Here is an 18767-nt window from a genome sequence, read left to right as displayed (position 1 = left end):
TGTAACTGTTTTTGCTTTGTCATTATGGGGTATTGTGTGTAGATTTTTTTTTGGGGGGGGGACATTTAATCAATTTTAGAATAAGACTGTAACGTAACAAAATTCAGAGTTAAGGGGTCTGAATACTTTACGAATGCACTGTATATCAACCTCTAACCACAGTGGCCCGGCTAAACACTAGCTAAGACCAAAGAAACACCACAAATCACTGCCACTGTATCACAGCTAGACATGCAGTAATTTAGACTATGTATGTCAATCTGTAATCACACTGACAACTATATACTTCTAAGACAGATCCTAAAACCGCTACCATCTGCATCACCGCTAGACATAGTCAATTAGACCGTGCATGCCGATCCCTAACCTCAGTATCACAGTTACATAGCGGTTAGTTAGCTGAAAGCCTGGAACTTTAACACAGTGAAGCAGCTCCACTCTGAGGGCAGTGCCCCTGACCAGGGGGGGGGGTTAAGGGAAAGATATCTGTACACGTTCTTGGAGAGCTGCTGCCTGTGATGTCCTCCCACCAGAGATGCCCCCTTCTTTGGTGTGGTCCTTCCGCTTCCCAGGGTGCTCTCTGCTCCAGGCTCTCTGCATCGATCTGTTCAGACTGATGGATGTTTCTCCAGTGCTGCTGAGACCAGTCTCTTATTACTGCCTCACTTCAGCCAGCCACACCGACTGGATTCTATAGCAAGGCAATCTATACCGTAGCCCACGAGTATGGCTTCAAAGCCTTTGCTGTTGTAAATAATGTGGTGAATTTAAGCAATCTCCCTAGTGATAGTGTAGTGATGGCTCAGTTATTAGTGTCCTCCACATGTTAAACCTGGTATGGCTTGAAAAGCTACCTCTGATGTGGAGATAAATAATGTAGACTATTTTGTGTCCTCAGTTATAGAATAGTGATGACTCCATGTTGGTGTTCTTCTCATGATACACTTCATTAGAGAGTCTTGCTAGAGCACAACATTGCCTGCACTCTCATACACCAGCAGATAGAAATTGACCCCCAGGCATATGCTGTACATGACTAAAATGAATGGATGTTTGTACAAGGCTTTGGTATTGATTTGTTTTAAATACATTTTGCCGGCCATCTGAGTTATTGGCTTAGTGTTGATGTTGGTTACTATTTGGGATCAGGCTGCAGGCAGGGATTAAGACTGTCAAAGGCAAGTAGCTGATAGGTTGAAGAATGAACACGGATATTTAGCTGCTTATACATGTCCATTATGTCTCATGTTCGATTAGCTTAGTGGACTAAGGTAGGTAGGTAGGTAGGTAGGTAGGTAGGTAGGTAGGTAGGTCTAAATAAACATGTTTTGCGTGAAATGTTTCAGTTTCTCTCTTGTTCTCCAGCAGATCTATGTGCAGATATCTGTCGATGTCTCTGAGAAGTATGTTTCCCAGTCGAGAGTCAGTTTGACGGTGTAATCAGCACCCGTCAACAGTTAAAGTGAAAGTTGTAGTCTGTCTGGAATAGGTTTGTATTGTGGTTAGTTTTAGACTGAGGTGCGACCGCTAGCTTGTACTGAATGACTGAAATAAGAGCCCTCAGGTTCTCTAAGCAGAGCAGAATAGATTTAATTCACTGCTCCCAAATCTCTAATCTCTCCTCTATTTCTCCTGCTCTCTCTTCCTCCCCAGGTGACTAACCATCAAGAGTCAGTGTCTCAGTCCATGAGCCTCCAGCAGCCGCCCCAGCCCCAGTACAGTATGCCAGAGAGGGACAAGCAACTCCTCTTCTCCGACTTTGAAGATCTCAGTGCCTCCTTCCGCAGCCTTTACAAGTCTGTCTTTGAGCAGTCCTTCAGCCAACAGGGTGAGTGCTCGTCAAGAAGGGTTACACATCAGGTACTGTAGTGGACAAGTTTGTGCACAAGAGGCCAGGATTATTCTATGGCCTTTGTTTTGCACTAAACAGTTGGTCGAAGGAGAGTGGAATTGGCACTAATTAGGTTAAGTGGGTTGGATGAGTAGGGATTCGATAGACAGTAGCTCTAGTGCAAATCCATATGGCTGTTTACACGGTCTACGGTGTGCTAAAGCCACATGCTAAATCCTCTGGCCTCATTCCCAATGCGAATGCACAAATGAGTCAGAGTTCATAGCAGAATAATGCAGTCTTGTGAACGTGTAAATGCAGCTTTGTTGTTACTCTGCCTGTAGTCTCGTATATCTTTACGGTGTTGTATACATTTATTCTTTTTCAGATGATTACAAGATTGCAGCATCAAACCTCTGTCTGTTGGCGCATTTTCCATAACAATGATATTCATAATGGTATAGAACTATTGCACAGGGTCGGATCAAGTGTGACACTCGAAAAGCCTGGCAGCCCTTTAGAATGTAATGCTTTTTGTTTGTAATCTGATTGACTGATGAACAAAAAGCACTTGAAAAGCGGGTTATGGGCAAACGCCGACAAAGCTTTTTCTTGTATAACCTACTTTCACAAATCAAATGCATTTCATGCTAATGTTTTCAAAAGTGTTCCTCTCCCTTAATCTATCATCTAGGTTTCATTAGTTTAAAGTTGTTACCTTTTTTTTTTATATGCATAAAAGTGAAATCTCTTAGTCAGACAAGCCCTTGCAATTAAAAAGTGTAAATATGCGAGCGAGAGGATTTCACACCCTGGTGCTGTAGACAGTGAGCTAATTCACCGGCTTTGATAATAGGTAATGAGCTCGCATTATTATTCTGGGGCTGCGCGCTAATTGCTTTCTGTATTTCCCTGGTTGGACAATGGGCTTTCTGTGCCGATAAGAGATGTACCTTTTGTCACCCCTGCAGTGAGTGTTCTGGGGGCGATTGTGGCAGGGCTGGAGTCGGCTCTAAAAGCACTCCAGTGAAATAGGTTTTACCGTGCCAAAGCCGTGATGGACAGGGCCTCTTAAGAACCGCTCCCCTACACTCAGATTATTGTTGTTGGATGTGCAGATGTTTGCGCTCCAGTCGTGCTTGTTTTTCAAAATAGTTGCGGCAACACAATGAAAAGTGTCAAAAGAATTGCAGGGTTCGGAAGAAGAAATGCTCGGGCTCTCTGATTTTTCAGAAGCTCTGCTGCTGCTCACTCATTCCTTTTTTTAGCTGCTCGTTCAAAATGGCAGCTGTGTCAAGTGTATTGCTCCTTGAACAAGGGAGTCCCAGATCCACTGATTGCATGATGATGTCGTCGTTAACTTGAATGGGTGCTTTTACAACTGAAACCTACAAGCCCACTTGGTGTTAATGACTTATCTGCAACATTTAAGTGGTTCGTTGTAGTTTGTTGCATTGTATGTTTATATAAAATAATTACTTTGTCTAAGCACAGAGTAATAAGGATGACTGTGTGTGTGTGTATGGACTTCCAGGTTTGATGGGCATGCCAACGGAGTCGTCCCAGCAGACCCATACCGCCTGCTCCTATCAGCACTCCCCCAGTGGCACAATCAGCACCCAGAACAGCCTGACAAACAACCACTCCAGCAGCGGTGGCCAGGTGCCCCTGTCCCACCCTCCCCAGCTCCCTGGCCAGAACACCCACCCGGGCCACGGCTCGCCCCACACACAGCACCTCTCCCAGCACGGCCAGCATGGCCCACACAACCAACATGGCCAACACGGCCAACACACCCAGCACCCACAGCACCCTCCACACTCTCAGCATGGGCAGCACCCCTCGCACGCCCAGCACCCGCAGCAGCACACGCCGCACCCCTCCCAACACGCACAGCACACCCCGCACCCCTCCCAACATGCCCAGCAGCACGGCCAGCACCCCTCCCAGCAGCAGCACCAGAGCCTGGCTCACCAGCCCCATCCTGCCCAGCAACAGATGGCCTGCAACACAGGTAAGACCTGCCTCTTTCCTCTGCACCACACACTCATTCAGATGCATTCAGAGATAACCCAGTGAGACACAGCTGGACCTGGCTACCTCAGTATTTATTCTGCATTAAGTACAGAGACCTGCTTTTGGTCAACAGACAGTAAATTATTATCTGATTTATGTGGTTTGCTGTAATGAGAACAAAGCAAATGCTGCATCCAGACAGTACCTCTGGAGCCCTGCAACCTTTTCAGAGGGAACCGACTCCACCCCGTGGCCAAAGTAGAGTACTGTTGCAAAAGAAATGATTAAATGCTGATTCCTCTCCAGCCTCTAAAAACATATCTGTGCTCCCCTCTCTGTTTGCAGGTCTGCCCTCTGACTGGTACCCCAATCTGGACGCACTGAAAGAGAGCTGCCGTATTGCCAGCAGTTATAACTGGGCTGATGTCGATCTCTCACCTTTTCAAGGTGCGGCCATGAAGGATTGGGAATGCAGTTCCATTGCATTGGCATATCCAACTTAAGCCTCAATAAGCTAACTAATTATACACTTGTCTTTTTATTTTTAATATTTTTATTGTCAACCTGTGGTCTTTTTTTTACCAACATTTCAAAAGCTGTTTATTGTGATTACAAGAGTCATTTTATCAAAATTATTTCATGCCATAATGCCTGTGATGAGCACCAACAGGCAAGTTTATTGGAGCTCTTTTGTTGGTGTGCTGAAGTGTTGCCAATCAAGGGTTTCATTTGAAGGAGCTCTTCAATTAAAGAACGCTGCCTTCAAGATTAATTACCAAATGCAGTGTAGCTCAGCAGGTCAGAGTTGATCCAATTACAAATGTTATTTTATTTGTTACGTGCACTGAATACAAGTGTAGATTTTACTGTGAAATGCTTACTTACAAGCGCTTTCCCAACAATACAGTTAAAAATGGATAACATTTGCGAATGGATAAAGAAAATAGTAACACAATAAAATCACAATAACAAGGTTATATACAAGGCGTACCAGTCCCAAGTGAGGTAGTTGGTGTGACTTGAGGTAATATCTACATGTAGGTTTAGTTAGGTGATTGATTGAAGTATGACATGACAGTGGTGTACTGGGCCGTACGCACTACCCTCTGTAGCGTCTTGCGGTTGGATGCCGAGCAGTTGCCATACAAAGCGGTGATGCAGCCAGTCAAGCTGCTCTAAATGGTGCAGCCGGATGGATCTGAGGGCTCATGCCAAATCGTTTCAGACTCCTGAGGGGTAAGAGGCGTTGTCGTACCCTCTTCACGACTGTATTGGTGTGTTTGGACCACGATGGGTCCTTAGTGACGTGGACACCAAGGAACTTGAAGCTCTCGACCGTCTCCAATACAGCCCTGTCAATGTGAATGGGGGCGTGCTTGGCCCTCCGTTTCCTGTAGGCCCCAATCAGCTCTCTTGTCTTGCTGAAGTTGAGGAAGAGGTTGTTGTCCTGGCACTACACTGCCAGGTCTCTGATCTCCTCCCTATAGGCTGTCTCATCGTCGGTGATCAGGCCTACCACCGTCATGTCGTCTGCAAACTTAATGATGGTGTTGGAGTCGTGTGCAGCCATGCAGTCGTGGGTGAACAGGGAGTACAGGACGGGGCTAAGCACGCACCCCCGAGGGGCCCCCGTGTTGAGGATCAGTGTGGCGGATGTGTTTGCCTACCCTCACCACCTGGGGGGTGGCCCGTCAGGAAGTCCAATATCCAAATGCAGAGCGAGGTTGTTTAATCCCAGGGTCCTTAACTTGGTGATGAGCTTGGAGGACACTATGGTGTTGACTACAGCTCAGCGTTCAATGAACAAAATTCTCACGTAGGTGTTCCCTTTGTCCAGGTGGGAAAGGGCAGTGTGGAGTGCAATAGAGATTGCATTATCTGTGGATCTGTTGGGGCGGTATGCGAATTGGAGTGGGTCTAGGGTGTCTGGGATGATGGTGTTTGTGAGCCATGACCAGCCTTTCAAAGTTTTTTTTCATGGCTACAGATGAGAGGGCTACGAGGCCAGAGATGGGTTACATTGGCATTCTTGGGCACAGGGGCTATAGTTTGCAAGTCCTGCCACATCCGACGAGCGTCAGAGTACGGATGTTGCCTGTAATCTATGGCATCTGATTGGGATACAGTGCCTTCAGAAAGTATTCAGACCCCTTGACCTAGTTTTGTCTATCACATTTACATAAGCATTTAGACCCTTTACTCAGTACTTTGTTGAAGCACATCAAATCTAATTTTATTGTCACTTACACATGGTTAGCAGATGTTAATGCGAGTGTAGCGAAACGCTTGTACCTTTGGCAGCGATTACAGCAACGAGTCTTCTTGGGGATGACGCAATAAGCTTAGCACACCTGTATTTTGGAAGTTTCTCCCATTCTTCTCTGCAGATCCTCTCAAGTTCTGTCAGGAAGGGATGGGGAGCATTGCTGCACAGCTATTTTCAGGTCTCTCCAGAGATGTTCGATCGAGTTCAAGTCCGGGCTCTGGCTGGGCCACTCAAGGACATTAAGAGACTTGTCCCGAAGCCACTCCTGCGTTGTCTTGGCTGTGTGCTTAGGGTCATTGTCCTATTGGAAGGTGATTCTTTGCCCCAGCTCTGGCACAGGTTTTCATTAAGGATCTCTCTGTACTTTGCTCCGTTCATCTTTGCCTCGATCTTGACTAGTCCCTGCAGCTGAAAAACATCCCCACAGCATGATGCTGCCACCACCATGCGTCACCATAGGGATGGTGCCAGGTTTCCTCCAGATGTAACGCTTGAGTTTCAGGCCAAAGAGTTCAATCTTGGTATCATCAGACTAGAGAATGTTGTTTCTCATGGTCTGAGAGTCTTTAGGTGCCTTTTGGCAAACTCCAAGCTGGCTGTCATGTGCCTTTTACTGAGGAGTGGCTTCCATCTGGCCACTCTACCATAAAGGCCTGATTGGTGGAGTGCTGCAGAGATGGTTGTCATTCTGGAAGGTTCTCACATCTCCACAGATGAACTCTGGAGCTCTGTCAGAGTGACCGTTGGGTTCTTGGTTACCTCCCTGACCAAGGCCCTACTCCCCCGATTGCTCAGTTTGGCCAGGCGGCCAGCTCTAGGAAGAGTCTTGGTGGTTACAAACTTCTTCCATTTAAGAAGGATGGAGGCCACTGTGTTCTTGGGGACATCAATGCTGCAGAAATGTGTTGGTACCCTTCCCCAGATCTGTGCCTCAACACAATCCTTTCTCGGAGTTCTACGGACAATTCCTTCAACCTCATGGTTTGGTTTTTGCTCTGACGTGTGACCGATGTGAAATGGCTAGTTAGTTAGCGATGGTGCGCGCTAATAGCGTTTCAATCAGTGACGTCACTCGCTCTGAGACTTGAAGTAGGGTTTCCCCTTGCGTTGCAAGGGCCGCGGCTTTTGTGGCGCGATGGGTAACGATGCTTCGTGGGGTGTCAGTTGTTGATGTGTGCAAGGGTCCCTGGTTCGAGCCCGGGTTGGGGCGAAGAGAGGGACGGAACCTACACTGTTACACATGCACTGTCAACTGTTGGACCTTATATAGGCTGGTGTGTGCCTTTCCAAATCATGTCGAATCAATTGAATTTACAACTGGTGGACTCTAATCAAGTTGTAGAAACATCTCAAGGATGATAATGAAGCGGGTGGTTGTGGTAAACTCCTCAATGCCATCCGATGAATCCCAGAACATATTCCAATATGTGCTAGCTGAGTATACAATCTACAATTGCAAAATAGGTTTTAATTAGATTTCACTGCTGAAATGTAGTTGTGTAATATGTTTTTTTACATAAACTTATCTACACCCTCTTGACCTTTTTTATGTGGTGTGATTTTTAGAGCTCCACTGTTGTGACTGGCAGCTAGTACTACTGATATGGTTTGACTGGTGTGCTGCAGAGGTGGCTGTGTATTGCTGTTTTCCTTGGCTCATGTTGCATTTGGGTCTGACCCCGTGCAGGACTGAAGGAGAGCATGAGACAAGCAGAGCTGAACAACTGGTCCCTGGAGCCCACCCAGATCGCTGACCTCTGCTCGTCTATCAACCAGTTTTTCACCCGCACTGGTGTCATTCAGCCACAGGGGGCAGTGCAGCCGCCGCCCGTACCCGTATGCCATGGCTCCATGCACCCCAACAAGCCCAGCCAGCACATCACCACAGGTCAGTGACCCTCACCTACATCCTAGCTCACACTATGATTGCATTTAGCGTTTCAGACCACTCCCATTATTAGGACATTATTGACGACATGTTCCTCTTATGTGAACTTACATTGCAATAATGCTGGGGATGAGGAGGATTGTTTAAGCTAGCGTATACATTATTTTGGGATTGTGGTATTTCAGTGAAGTTGGTCTTTCTCACCACAGGAAATCTCTACATGGACTCCAGACAGAGCATGTCTATGATGGGGCCCCCAGGGTACCCCCACATGACAGGTACAGTACAGCTCTAGCCCCCATTCAACTAATCACTAACCTAGGTCTCAGCCAAGGGCATGGTCTCTAACAGTACACTAGGTATCCATTAAACAAGCACTAGAACAACACCTTGTCAGGTCCTTTCCTCATTTGACTACTTCTATTTCAAAACAATTATTCAACCTTTAACTAGGCAAGTCGGTTAAGAACAACTTCTTAATTACGATGACGGCCTACCCCGGCCAAACCCTAACCCGGATGACGCTGGGCCAATGGGACTCCCAATCACGGCCGGTTGTGATACAGCCTGGAATCGAACCAGGGTGTCTGTAGTGACGCCTCTAGCACTGAGATGCAGTAACTTAGACCGCTTCGCCACTCGGAAGCCCAAAATGACTAATTTAACCAATGATGCTTCTACAGTGTATATGTACTATGCCCTCATTCCCCTTCTCTCCCTCTCTTAGGACACCATGCGCAGATGAACCAGCAGCACATGATCCCTCCCAGAAACTTCCAGATGCACCGCATGCCAGCAGATGACATCCAGGATGACTTTGACTGGGACTCCATTGTCTAATGTTAGATGTTCTGCCCCTAACGAGGAGCGTCCAGGAGGTGCAGAGGAGATGAGTGTATGAGGAAGAAGCCAGGCTGAGCTGTACGCTCACAGTAAAAGGAGACGAACTGTTGTTGGTGGGATACAGAACCATAGAACAGGGGTCACTTTCGGAGGAGAGACTTCAGAGTCCTGACATTTTTACAAACAAAATCAAAACGTACAAAAAAAAAAAAAGTGTTACTTTGAAGACAATCATATTTAGTAAAACATGTTTAAGTGGTGGCTTATGTACTTGTCTTGATGAGGCAAGTAACACATGTTCATGTCCAAACACATGCTCCAGCCTTCATCCCTCAGCCAGCCCTCTCCGTCCCCCCAGCCAGCAGCCATCCAAAGTCCCCCAGGTCCGTCCGTAACTGTTGTGTGATTTGAGCGACCTTTTTCGGCTTGTTATCCTTCTCGTGTTGACTTTAGGCCTCAGCTGCTTCGTCGATGAGTTGCTCTCTTCATTTTCGTTGTTCTTTTATGGAAAACGCAGGCCTTTTTGAGTAACGTGATGGTGCTTGTTGGTCACCTTTTTTGGGTGGACGATGGATCCCCGATGGTGGGTTTATTGGTAGTGAGGTTACGTTATGACCAGGGTGTTTTGCATTGAACTCTGCTTGATATAAAGATCACAGATGCTTCATCATTGAGTAATCCATCCAGTTGTCCTTTAACCAACCCATCTGGTCCAGTTAAAAAAAAAAAGAAGCTAATTGTGGAAATTCAGCAACATTACCGGCAGTATTTGTGGTTTTGTCTATTCTGTCAACAATGTATCGTACCTTTTTTTTAATCTCCAATACTCCAACAAGACTGAAAGATGCATGAGTGGGTAACTGTAAGAAATCCAAACCTCCTTTTTTCCTTTGTTTGACTTGTTGAATAATACTTAGACTGCAAGTGCAGTCTCATTCTCAATCACTACATCCTTTCACTAGTAATAGTTAATACACAATGAATTTGGACACGTACGCCTGTTGTCTGTGGGTGTCTCTTCACCTATTAAATCCAGTGCACATGCTGCATAAAGAACTGTAGGATATCTCCCTGTTCTCCTCTGATGCAGGAAATGTACAGGCTACCTTCATTTTTCCAGTCGTAAGGTCTACTACAAGCCATGCAGTAGGAATGTTCTTCATTCAGATGCTATACATCTGAATCAGTATCAATCTCCCCCAATATCGTCCTTGCTGTGACCCAGTCAGACTTACGCACTGCAAGGCAGAGAATATGCTGTAATACAATCATGAACAATAAAATAAAAAAACAATGGGAATGTGGTGTGGTGTGTGTGTGTGTGTGTGTATGAGTGTGTGATTTTAATGTAATTTTAGGGCTATGATTGTTTGCTCCAATCATCTGCATATGCTATCAATGAGCACAAAACAGATGCACAAAAAAAAGAGAAATGAACGGTTAGAGGCAGATATGCATTTTTTTTAGGCAGGGTTTCTTATGCAGAGAAATTAGCACTTTTTCTGGTCAACAGCCAAGTGGAGAGAGAGGGAGAGAGAGAAGATGGGTGGGAGACTAGTGGTGCTGGAAACACTCCTGTTCACCTGTCCTGCCTGTCCCTTAGTGGCTACTGAATCTGACTTGTCCTGAACCCTCAACATGGTTGCTTTGCTCTACCTATATGGGAGCTTGGTCTGAGTCTAGCACAGTACAGCTTACCTTTTGACTTTGTTTCTTTCACTATGGATCCCCGAGATAAACTAAACATTCACTGTTGCCCCCCCCCCTTAGACAAACTAAAGCTTGGGTTGGATTTTGTTTCTCTCCATTGTTGAAAATGTAGATTTTCGTGTGTGATCTAATGACAATCGCGACAAGGTTTGTAGTATCACATTAACACAGCTGAGCCCAGACACCTTTTGTCTGTTGTAACAGTGAGTATACATGTGTAGATACAATGTGGCTGTCCTTTTGAAACAGGATGCAGAAGACATAAGTGGGGGAAGCTTGGATGGAACTAGAGCTTCTTACAAAAACCTATATTGCCAGGCGTGTCTGCAAGGTTGTACAGATCTTTTGCCAGCCAGTTCACTCTTTAAATGGTTCATACTACCCATTGTTTTTGATATTTTAGGCGAATTGTTTTTATTTGTTGCTTTTCTATCTTTATCCATCATGTCTTACTACTTCTACCTTTACCTGTAGCTGGTTTTGGGTTAGATTCCCAAATGTTCCTTGTATTTTTAAACAACCGTTGTGTGTGTGGCTCATATTCTTGCCTGTGGATACCCATTGAGTGTTTAGGCTTTGTTTATTGGCCCAAATCAGTCAGTCATTTAAAGGGATACTGAGTGATTCGGACAATTGTTTTTCTACTTCCCCGGAGTCCGCTGAACTCGTGGATACCATTTTTATGTCTCTACGTGCAGTATAAAGGAAGTTAGAGGTAGTTCGCAAGCCTCTGTTAGCACATTGACTGGAAGTCTGCAGGTACGCTAGCATATCGGTAGGTAGAAAAATGGCTTAATTGCCAGAATCTCACAGTATCCCTTTAAAACAGTCAGAATGCTCATTCAGTTAAAATGCCAAGGTTACTTCAGATTCTCAACCATTGAGTCCTTCATTAGTGAATAATGAATACTTTATGAAGAAGTAGTGATCGTGAATTTACCATTTGACTGCTAGATAAGGTCAGCTTGGGTCCTGCAGACTCTATTGAGACTGACCCAAGGAATCAGTGTTTCGGGGGAGATGGTTAGAATGTGGATCTAAATGTGATAGGGAAGTCTTGGCAGCCCATGGTTGGCAGGGCATGTTTGGTATGTTGCATTTCATCACTGGTAATGATGAGGGCACTAATGGAAAAACACTAGAGGACCGTCAAAGGGTATGTAGTTGTTAACCCACCCCCCACAGCGCAAAGAGATGGGAAGGGCGGGGAAGAGCTCATGGATGTGATGCGCGTGAACGAGTAAGGGAAAGACAATGACTGGATCATGTTTATGCATCACCCTCTTTACTGAGTCTGTGTGTCTGTCCGTGTGAGCGAGTACATTTTGTTTGAAAACACAACTCAATTTTTAAAATACCACTGGAGATGTACCTGCCAGAGAGATTACTATGATATCAAAAAAAGAAAATAAGCCTTGTTACATCGGAGAACTGCCAACAAGTACTGCTGATTGAGGCCTATTTTATTCAGTGCTGGTGTGTTGTGCTTCTTGTAAATAAATGTATTTTCAATCATCCCTTTTTCCTCTTGGGGGTGGGGCATCAAGGCAGGGGTGGGACTTACTCATGAGAGGAGGGAAAAGAATAGAGTATTTTGTTATTGTCCAATCAGAGGGTGACACAGTATGTATATATCTATATTGTATATATGTGATGAAAATGCGTTGGCTTTTTGTGTGACACTACCTTTTACCTGTACTATGGTTCTACATACAGTGTTTCAATGTTGATAATGTTTGTTTTTTTCGGTTTTTGATTTTGTCTTTTGTCATTTCTTGTATTTGTTTTCTTTTTGTCCTTTTTTTGGTTATTGCACGGTTTATTACTTTTGCTGTCCAATGAGGTGACACAGCTACTCTTTGTATTGGTTTAGTGCTGTAAAATAACTCCAGTGTTATTAGAATTGTCTATCCCACCCCCATCCCCAATATGCATGAATGGCACTTAAAGAAATAAAATGTTAACTTCACTGTGGAAAGGAGTGGTGTTTGTCGTATTTCAATGAGTTATATGAAGCAGACTTGTGTTACGGTGAATTATCCTGTGAATTATTTACTGTTTTGAACAGTAGAAGTAGCTATCAGTCACAGAAAATGTGTTTTGCAGTCTGAGAGAACTGTAGTGGAATTGCACTTTCTATGTGCACTGTGTAAAATGACAGCAATTGTGATGAAACAGCGAACTTAAAGGTTAGGGTTGAATATAACCGGTAGTAGTGCAGCTCCTCTGGTCACATCTCTCAAGCATGATACCTAAAATATTTTTGGGGTAAGTTTTTTTTTTTTCACCTGCAACATTCCACTTTGATCGGCGCACTCAATGTTTAAAAGTTTCCTAATTCAGAAGGTTAGTATTACAATAGTACAGTAGTCTTCCATACTCATTGTCCTTTACCAAGTGAACAATTCACACTTTCATATCAATAGTTGTTTCCATTAACTTGTCTAGTGTTTTTTTTTTTTTTTTTCTCTACACTTAGGAAGTTCACATAGCAGGCAATTGTTACATCTATTTTCTATGATGCATTTCCATTTCACTATATTTGATTTTTTTTAAACAATGACGTAACACCTAATTAAACCGTTTTCGCAAAAACCTAGTGTCGAATAAAACTGCACTGGTTGAAATGCATCCATTACTTATTTCAGAAAATTGCGCATTAATAAACTGGCTACAGCCTGCATGGCATCCCACCTACTGTATCTGTTAAATACCTCCGGTAGCCTGCGAATGCCAACATGGATAGAATGCAATAATCTGCCATATTCTCATAATTATCATGTGCCAACGTATCGCCACAGTCCTTGCACTCCTGTAGATCTGAAATAATTGGATGGTGAATCTTGCCGGCCAATCAGGAAATCAAGGCTAAACAATTCAGGCATTCTTGAATGTCAGGACAATCCTAGTCCTACTGTATGCAGTAGGTATTTACAATTAAATGTGGAGTGGCGCTTTATAGTTACGTGATGACATCACATGCACCGCGTACCTTCAAAATTATTAGAAAATCCATAATTTGTCGTAATAAAGTTTGAAAAAAAGAAAAATCCACCTTTGAACGGATGAAAATGTTATCGCTCTTTAGAACGAAAAAAGTATGAAAATGTATGAACTCACTACTGTAAATCGCTCTGGATAAGAACGTCTGCTAAATGACAAATGTATATTGTAGAACAATTCTCCTGTATCTGCCATTTCCATTAGGCCTACACATTTCGCAATGATTGCATTTGGCGAAAGAACCTGGGTCAATGGGAATCTGCCTAGTGACAGGTTCCATATGTTATTTTCCACATTAACACGTTCCTGGACTAGAATAGTCTCCCAGGACGGTTACTAGCTAAGGTTTCATCCAATTGGCGACAGATTGTAATGCGAATATTCTAAAATCCGCATAAAAACAATATGCGCGTTTTTACGTCCCAGAGAAGTTTCCATCAAATTGACTTGTTGCAGATTAAAGGCTGTGTGATGGTGTGGTGCACATAAAGAATAGGCCCACCTCTTGTGGTTAAATTCACATGTACCGAATAAAAAATTGAAGTTAAATGGGTTTCCATCTGATTTTCAACTCTACTGATGGTTTTCTCACCAAAGAAATGCGTTACATTGCGAGTGTGCCCACTCTGGTATTGGCCCGTGCGCTCTAGCCAATAGCGATGCGCTCTTATAGCCTAAATTATTATGGACAAAATAGCAAGATTATTTTCATTTGTCAAATGACAACGCATCGATGATCACTAGAATAAGACTCGATATTTATTGGAAAGGAGCATCAAGCTCATCTTGCACTTTCACTACCCTGTGAGGTTAATCATTTATTTAATCTGTAGCCTGATAAACGTCATGCTTTTCTGACGAGTCGTAGTGGGAGTACATGTCATGGCGTGACTCTTAAATTTACTTCGATATGATGGTTATTATATCAATATTTGCACATTTCTAGCATAAATCATTTTAGCTACACAAAAATACCCCACCTTGTCTACCATATTTTGTTTTGTTGACATTTGGAAAGTTTACCGGAAAATGTTATGTTTCTATCTGGCCTGTCATTACATTTTTTTCATCCGATATGTACTTTACTCGCATAAAAAGGATGGAAACCTCCTTAGATATCAGAAATCAAAGGTTTATCAAGACATGCATGTCCTTTTCCCCGCCCAGCCCCCCGAAGACCCTCCCCTAGCCCCTACACATGACTACCAGGTCCGTGTATGTCCAGGTCATGCTCCCAATGACACCAGGAGGTTTTCACACTTCCTCATGACACACTTGCCTTCATGCTCATTTTGGAATTCTGCTCCATCTCTTTGGACCAAACTGGTGGAAGTACGTTAGAAGTGAATAACTAACTGGAGCCTCCACGCATAGCCCGCAGGAAGAAGGGGTGCTGAGGATGCTGCAGCACCCCCTGAAAAATCTGAATTAAAACAATATACACTACCAGTCAAAAGTTTGGACACACCTACACATTCAAGTGTTTTTCTTAATTTTACTATTTTCTACATTGTAGAATAATAGAGAAGACATCAAAACTATGAAATAACGCATATGGAATCATGTATGATCAAAAAAACTGTTGAATCAAAATACAATTTTTATTTGAGATTCTTCAAAGTAGCCATCCTTTGCCTTGATGACAGCTTTGCACACTTTTGGCTTTCTCTCAACCAGCTTCACCTAGAATGCTATTCCAACAGTCTTGAAGGAGTTCCCACATATGCTGAGCACTTGTTGGCTGCTTTTCCTTCACTCTGCGGGCAAACTCATCCCAAACCATCTCAATTGGGTTGAGGTCGGGTGATTGTGGAGGCCAGGTCATCTGATGCAGCACTCCATCACTCTCCTTCTTGGTCAAATAGCCCTTACACAGCCTGGAGGTGCGTTTTGGGTCATTGTCCTGTTGAAAAACAAATGATAATCCCACTAAGCGCAAACCAGATGGGATGGCATATCGCTGCAGAATGCTGGGCGACCCCCTCCTTCAGCCCCCCTGCCCAAAAAAAGCACCATTCTGCACTATCTGTAATTTTTATTCAGACATTTGGAACAACACAAATAAATAATCATAACATTTAAAACTATATAAATATAAATATACATATAAAAATAAGACTCATAAATATCAAAAGAAGTAACAAAGACAAATAGAAACAATCTTGAGTTGATTTGGTGTAACTGATGTGAAATGGCTAGTTAGTTAGCAGTGGTGCGCGCTAATAGCATTTCAATCAGTGACGTCACTCGCTCTGAGACTTGAAGTAGGGTTTCCCCTTGCATTGCAAGGGCCGTGGCTTTTGTGGCGCGATGGGTAACGATGCTTCGTGGGGTGTCAGTTGTTGATGTGTGCAAGGGTCCCTGGTTCGAGCCCAGGTTGGGGCGAAGAGAGGGACGGAACCTACACTGTTACATTGGCACGCAAGCATCAGTACATTACCCGTCCCCCAACACTGTCAACCAAGAGTCAAGACTAAACCAATTCACCTTGGTGGTGTGCAGACTGGTTTTATATTATTCTTAACGATTTCGCACAAACCAGAAAAAAATGCAACAATATGTCTGTGAAACTATATATTCACAGTATTATGAATGATTTGTGATTTATTTGGTAGCATCTCGTACTTCTGAGTGGGAGACCTTCCCAGGCAGTAGCCTGCCTAGCTCACAAACTAGAATCAGGGCGCCCACTTTATTAACTAAGGTTAATTGACCCACAGTCCCACACGGTGACATGATATCATTGACGTGACTTGCAAATGAGCGATAGAAAACCTATCGCGCAAATGTCACCATTACGTTTTCTTTGTGCAGGCAGCCGGTGCCACCCCCAGCAAGTTGCTGCCCATGTCGCCTATACCTCAATCTGCCACTGCATGGGAACCACACTTGCGGAGATCATCCGTTCACCTACTCTGCGTCTCACAAAGACACGGCAGTTGGAACCAAAAATCTCAAATTTGGACTCATCAGACCAAAGGACAGATTTCCACCAGTCTAATGTCCATTGCTCGTGTTTCTTGGCCCAAGCAAGTCTCTTCTTATTATTGGTGTCCTTTAATAGTGGTTTCTTTGCAGCAATTCGACCATGAAGGCCTGATTCACGCAGTCTCCTCTGAACAGTTGATGTTGAAATGTGTCTGTTACTTAAACTCTGTGAAGCATTTATTTGGGCTGCAATTTCTGAGGCTGGTAACTCTAATGAACTTATCCTCTGCAGCAGAGGCAACTCTGTGTCTTCCTTTTCCTGTGGCGGTCCTCGTGAGAGCCAGTTTCATCATTGCGCTTGATGATTTTTGCGACTGCACTTGTAGAAACTTTCAAAGTTCTTGAAATGTTCCATATTGACCGACCTTTGTCTTAAAGTAATGATGGACTGTCGTTTCTCTTTGCTTATTTGAGCTGTTCTTGACATAATATTGACTTGGCCTTTTACCAAACAGGGCTATCTTCTTCTGTATACCACCCCTACCTTGTCACAACACAACTGATTGGCTCAAATGCATTCATTCTACAGGATGGGTGTTCCTGTATTTTTCCAGTCTCCCTACATAATTATGAATGATGAGAGGATGTTTCATACATTCATACATTTAATTCATTCAATTATGCACTATATCTGTATATATATTTGTTTTATTTTCGCACCTGGAGAGTTCAACCAATGACTTCATTTGTTGATTGAGCCTGCTGTCTGTCTGATCTAAAAATGAATGGAGTCATGTTTTATAGCAATTATTGTGGCCTTTGTGTTTTGCCAATTGCACAATCACGCTGGCAGCGAGTAGTTATGGGTGTCCTTATTCAATAGAGCCATTGGTCTCAACAATGTTCCTATCTGCCAAGACATTGCAGGATATCTAAGTTGACTCATTTGCAATATAACCTCTCTTTTTGCACGAGGCAGTGTTGTTCAGTACAGTGCAATTTTTGTGATAGATTTGGCCATAACTGGGCTTGCTAGTACCACCACAAGCCAACCTAGCCAAGTTTAGCTAGCTGTGTTTGCTATACCTAAAATGTACTGTAGTCTGACATTATAGCTAGCTAACTAGCCTAGCTAGCCTCAGTGCTTCTCATTAGGTGGAGAAATTGAGAAATGTTGATGATGATGATGGCAGAGTGTAAAGGAATGACTTTGGCTTTATGACTCATATTAGTCTTGGAGTAATTATACCTGCTTGTTGTAGCAAGCTAGCTAACGTGGGTTTGTGGGATGTTTCATATTTTACACCATGCTGCTACAGCAGGAATACAGACAGTACACAACGATTGCACATGAATATCTAATAGCATTTTTGTCTTTCTCTCACAGACAATACCACTTGGATACAAATAATCTGATGACTCTCAAGAGGAGATGTGAAAGGTCCCATAACAACAATCTCCCCTTGTATCAAAGTGACTCCGGACACCTCACTGCACCACCCAAAAACACCATGTGCATGTATTCCCTTTGTAAAACTGTAGTATTTATTAAGCGTTAGTGGTATATTTGTATTCTACTGTGTATATGTGATACATTGCCATAACTGTTCCTGCATACTGCTGTGTGAACTCCTCTCGGTCTCCTGAGCAAATAAACGTTGTGTCACGCCTGCTCCCGCTCTCCCCCCTGGCGCTCGAGGGCGCCCTGCATTACGCACTCCTGCAACCATCATTACACACACCTCCTCGTCATACACATCAGCGATTCATTGGACTCCCCTGGACTCAATCACCTGTTTTATTACCTCCAATATATCTGTCTGTTCCCCAGCTCTGTTCCCTGCGTCTGCATTAATTATCTTACGTCTGTGTATTATCCGGTTCTGACGCTGTTCCTGTCCTTTGCCTTGTCTGTTCCAATTAAATGTTGACTCCCGGTACCTACTTCTCGACTCAAGCGTCAGTCCTTACACTTTGCATTGAATACAAGCCATATGTCTACTTATTTGCTATATTGACAGACTAACATACTGTTTTATTGAAACATGTTTACTTGCCAACAAATTAAAGTTTAAATGATACACCAATTCCCTGCATCTTTTGTTTTATCAGTAAGATTGAAGCTAGTTTATCCAAATACATTTCATGAATATCACAATTAATTGATACAGAAGTTGAATTCAACACTTTATTGGTTTCTGATGCAGCTGGAATCATTTAGTCACTTGTCAGTACACTTGTAAAAAATATTATATAAAACACCATCATATACATATGTATAA

The 18767-nt window shown here is 43.5% G+C and overlaps 1 protein-coding gene across 1 annotated transcript in view; it reads left to right on the top strand.

The window, feature by feature from the left end:
• The window catches only part of LOC106582813 (forkhead box protein J3), a 90335-nt gene extending 77807 nt beyond the window's left edge, over window positions 1-12528 (top strand). Inside the window, exons 7-12 of the mRNA XM_014166268.2 lie at window positions 1654-1828; window positions 3366-3845; window positions 4193-4294; window positions 7801-8001; window positions 8211-8279; window positions 8729-12528. Of these exons, the coding sequence (XP_014021743.1) occupies window positions 1654-1828; window positions 3366-3845; window positions 4193-4294; window positions 7801-8001; window positions 8211-8279; window positions 8729-8841 (1140 nt within the window). The 3' untranslated portion in view covers window positions 8842-12528. The remainder of the gene's footprint in view (window positions 1-1653; window positions 1829-3365; window positions 3846-4192; window positions 4295-7800; window positions 8002-8210; window positions 8280-8728) is intronic.
• The last annotated feature ends 6239 nt before the right edge of the window (window positions 12529-18767 follow it).

Source organism: Salmo salar, chromosome ssa22 (assembly GCF_905237065.1).
Source record: "Salmo salar chromosome ssa22, Ssal_v3.1, whole genome shotgun sequence".
NCBI lineage: Eukaryota > Metazoa > Chordata > Actinopteri > Salmoniformes > Salmonidae > Salmo > Salmo salar.
The sequence above is the reverse complement of the archived record's forward strand: the minus strand, read 5'-3'. Positions and strand labels throughout refer to the sequence as shown.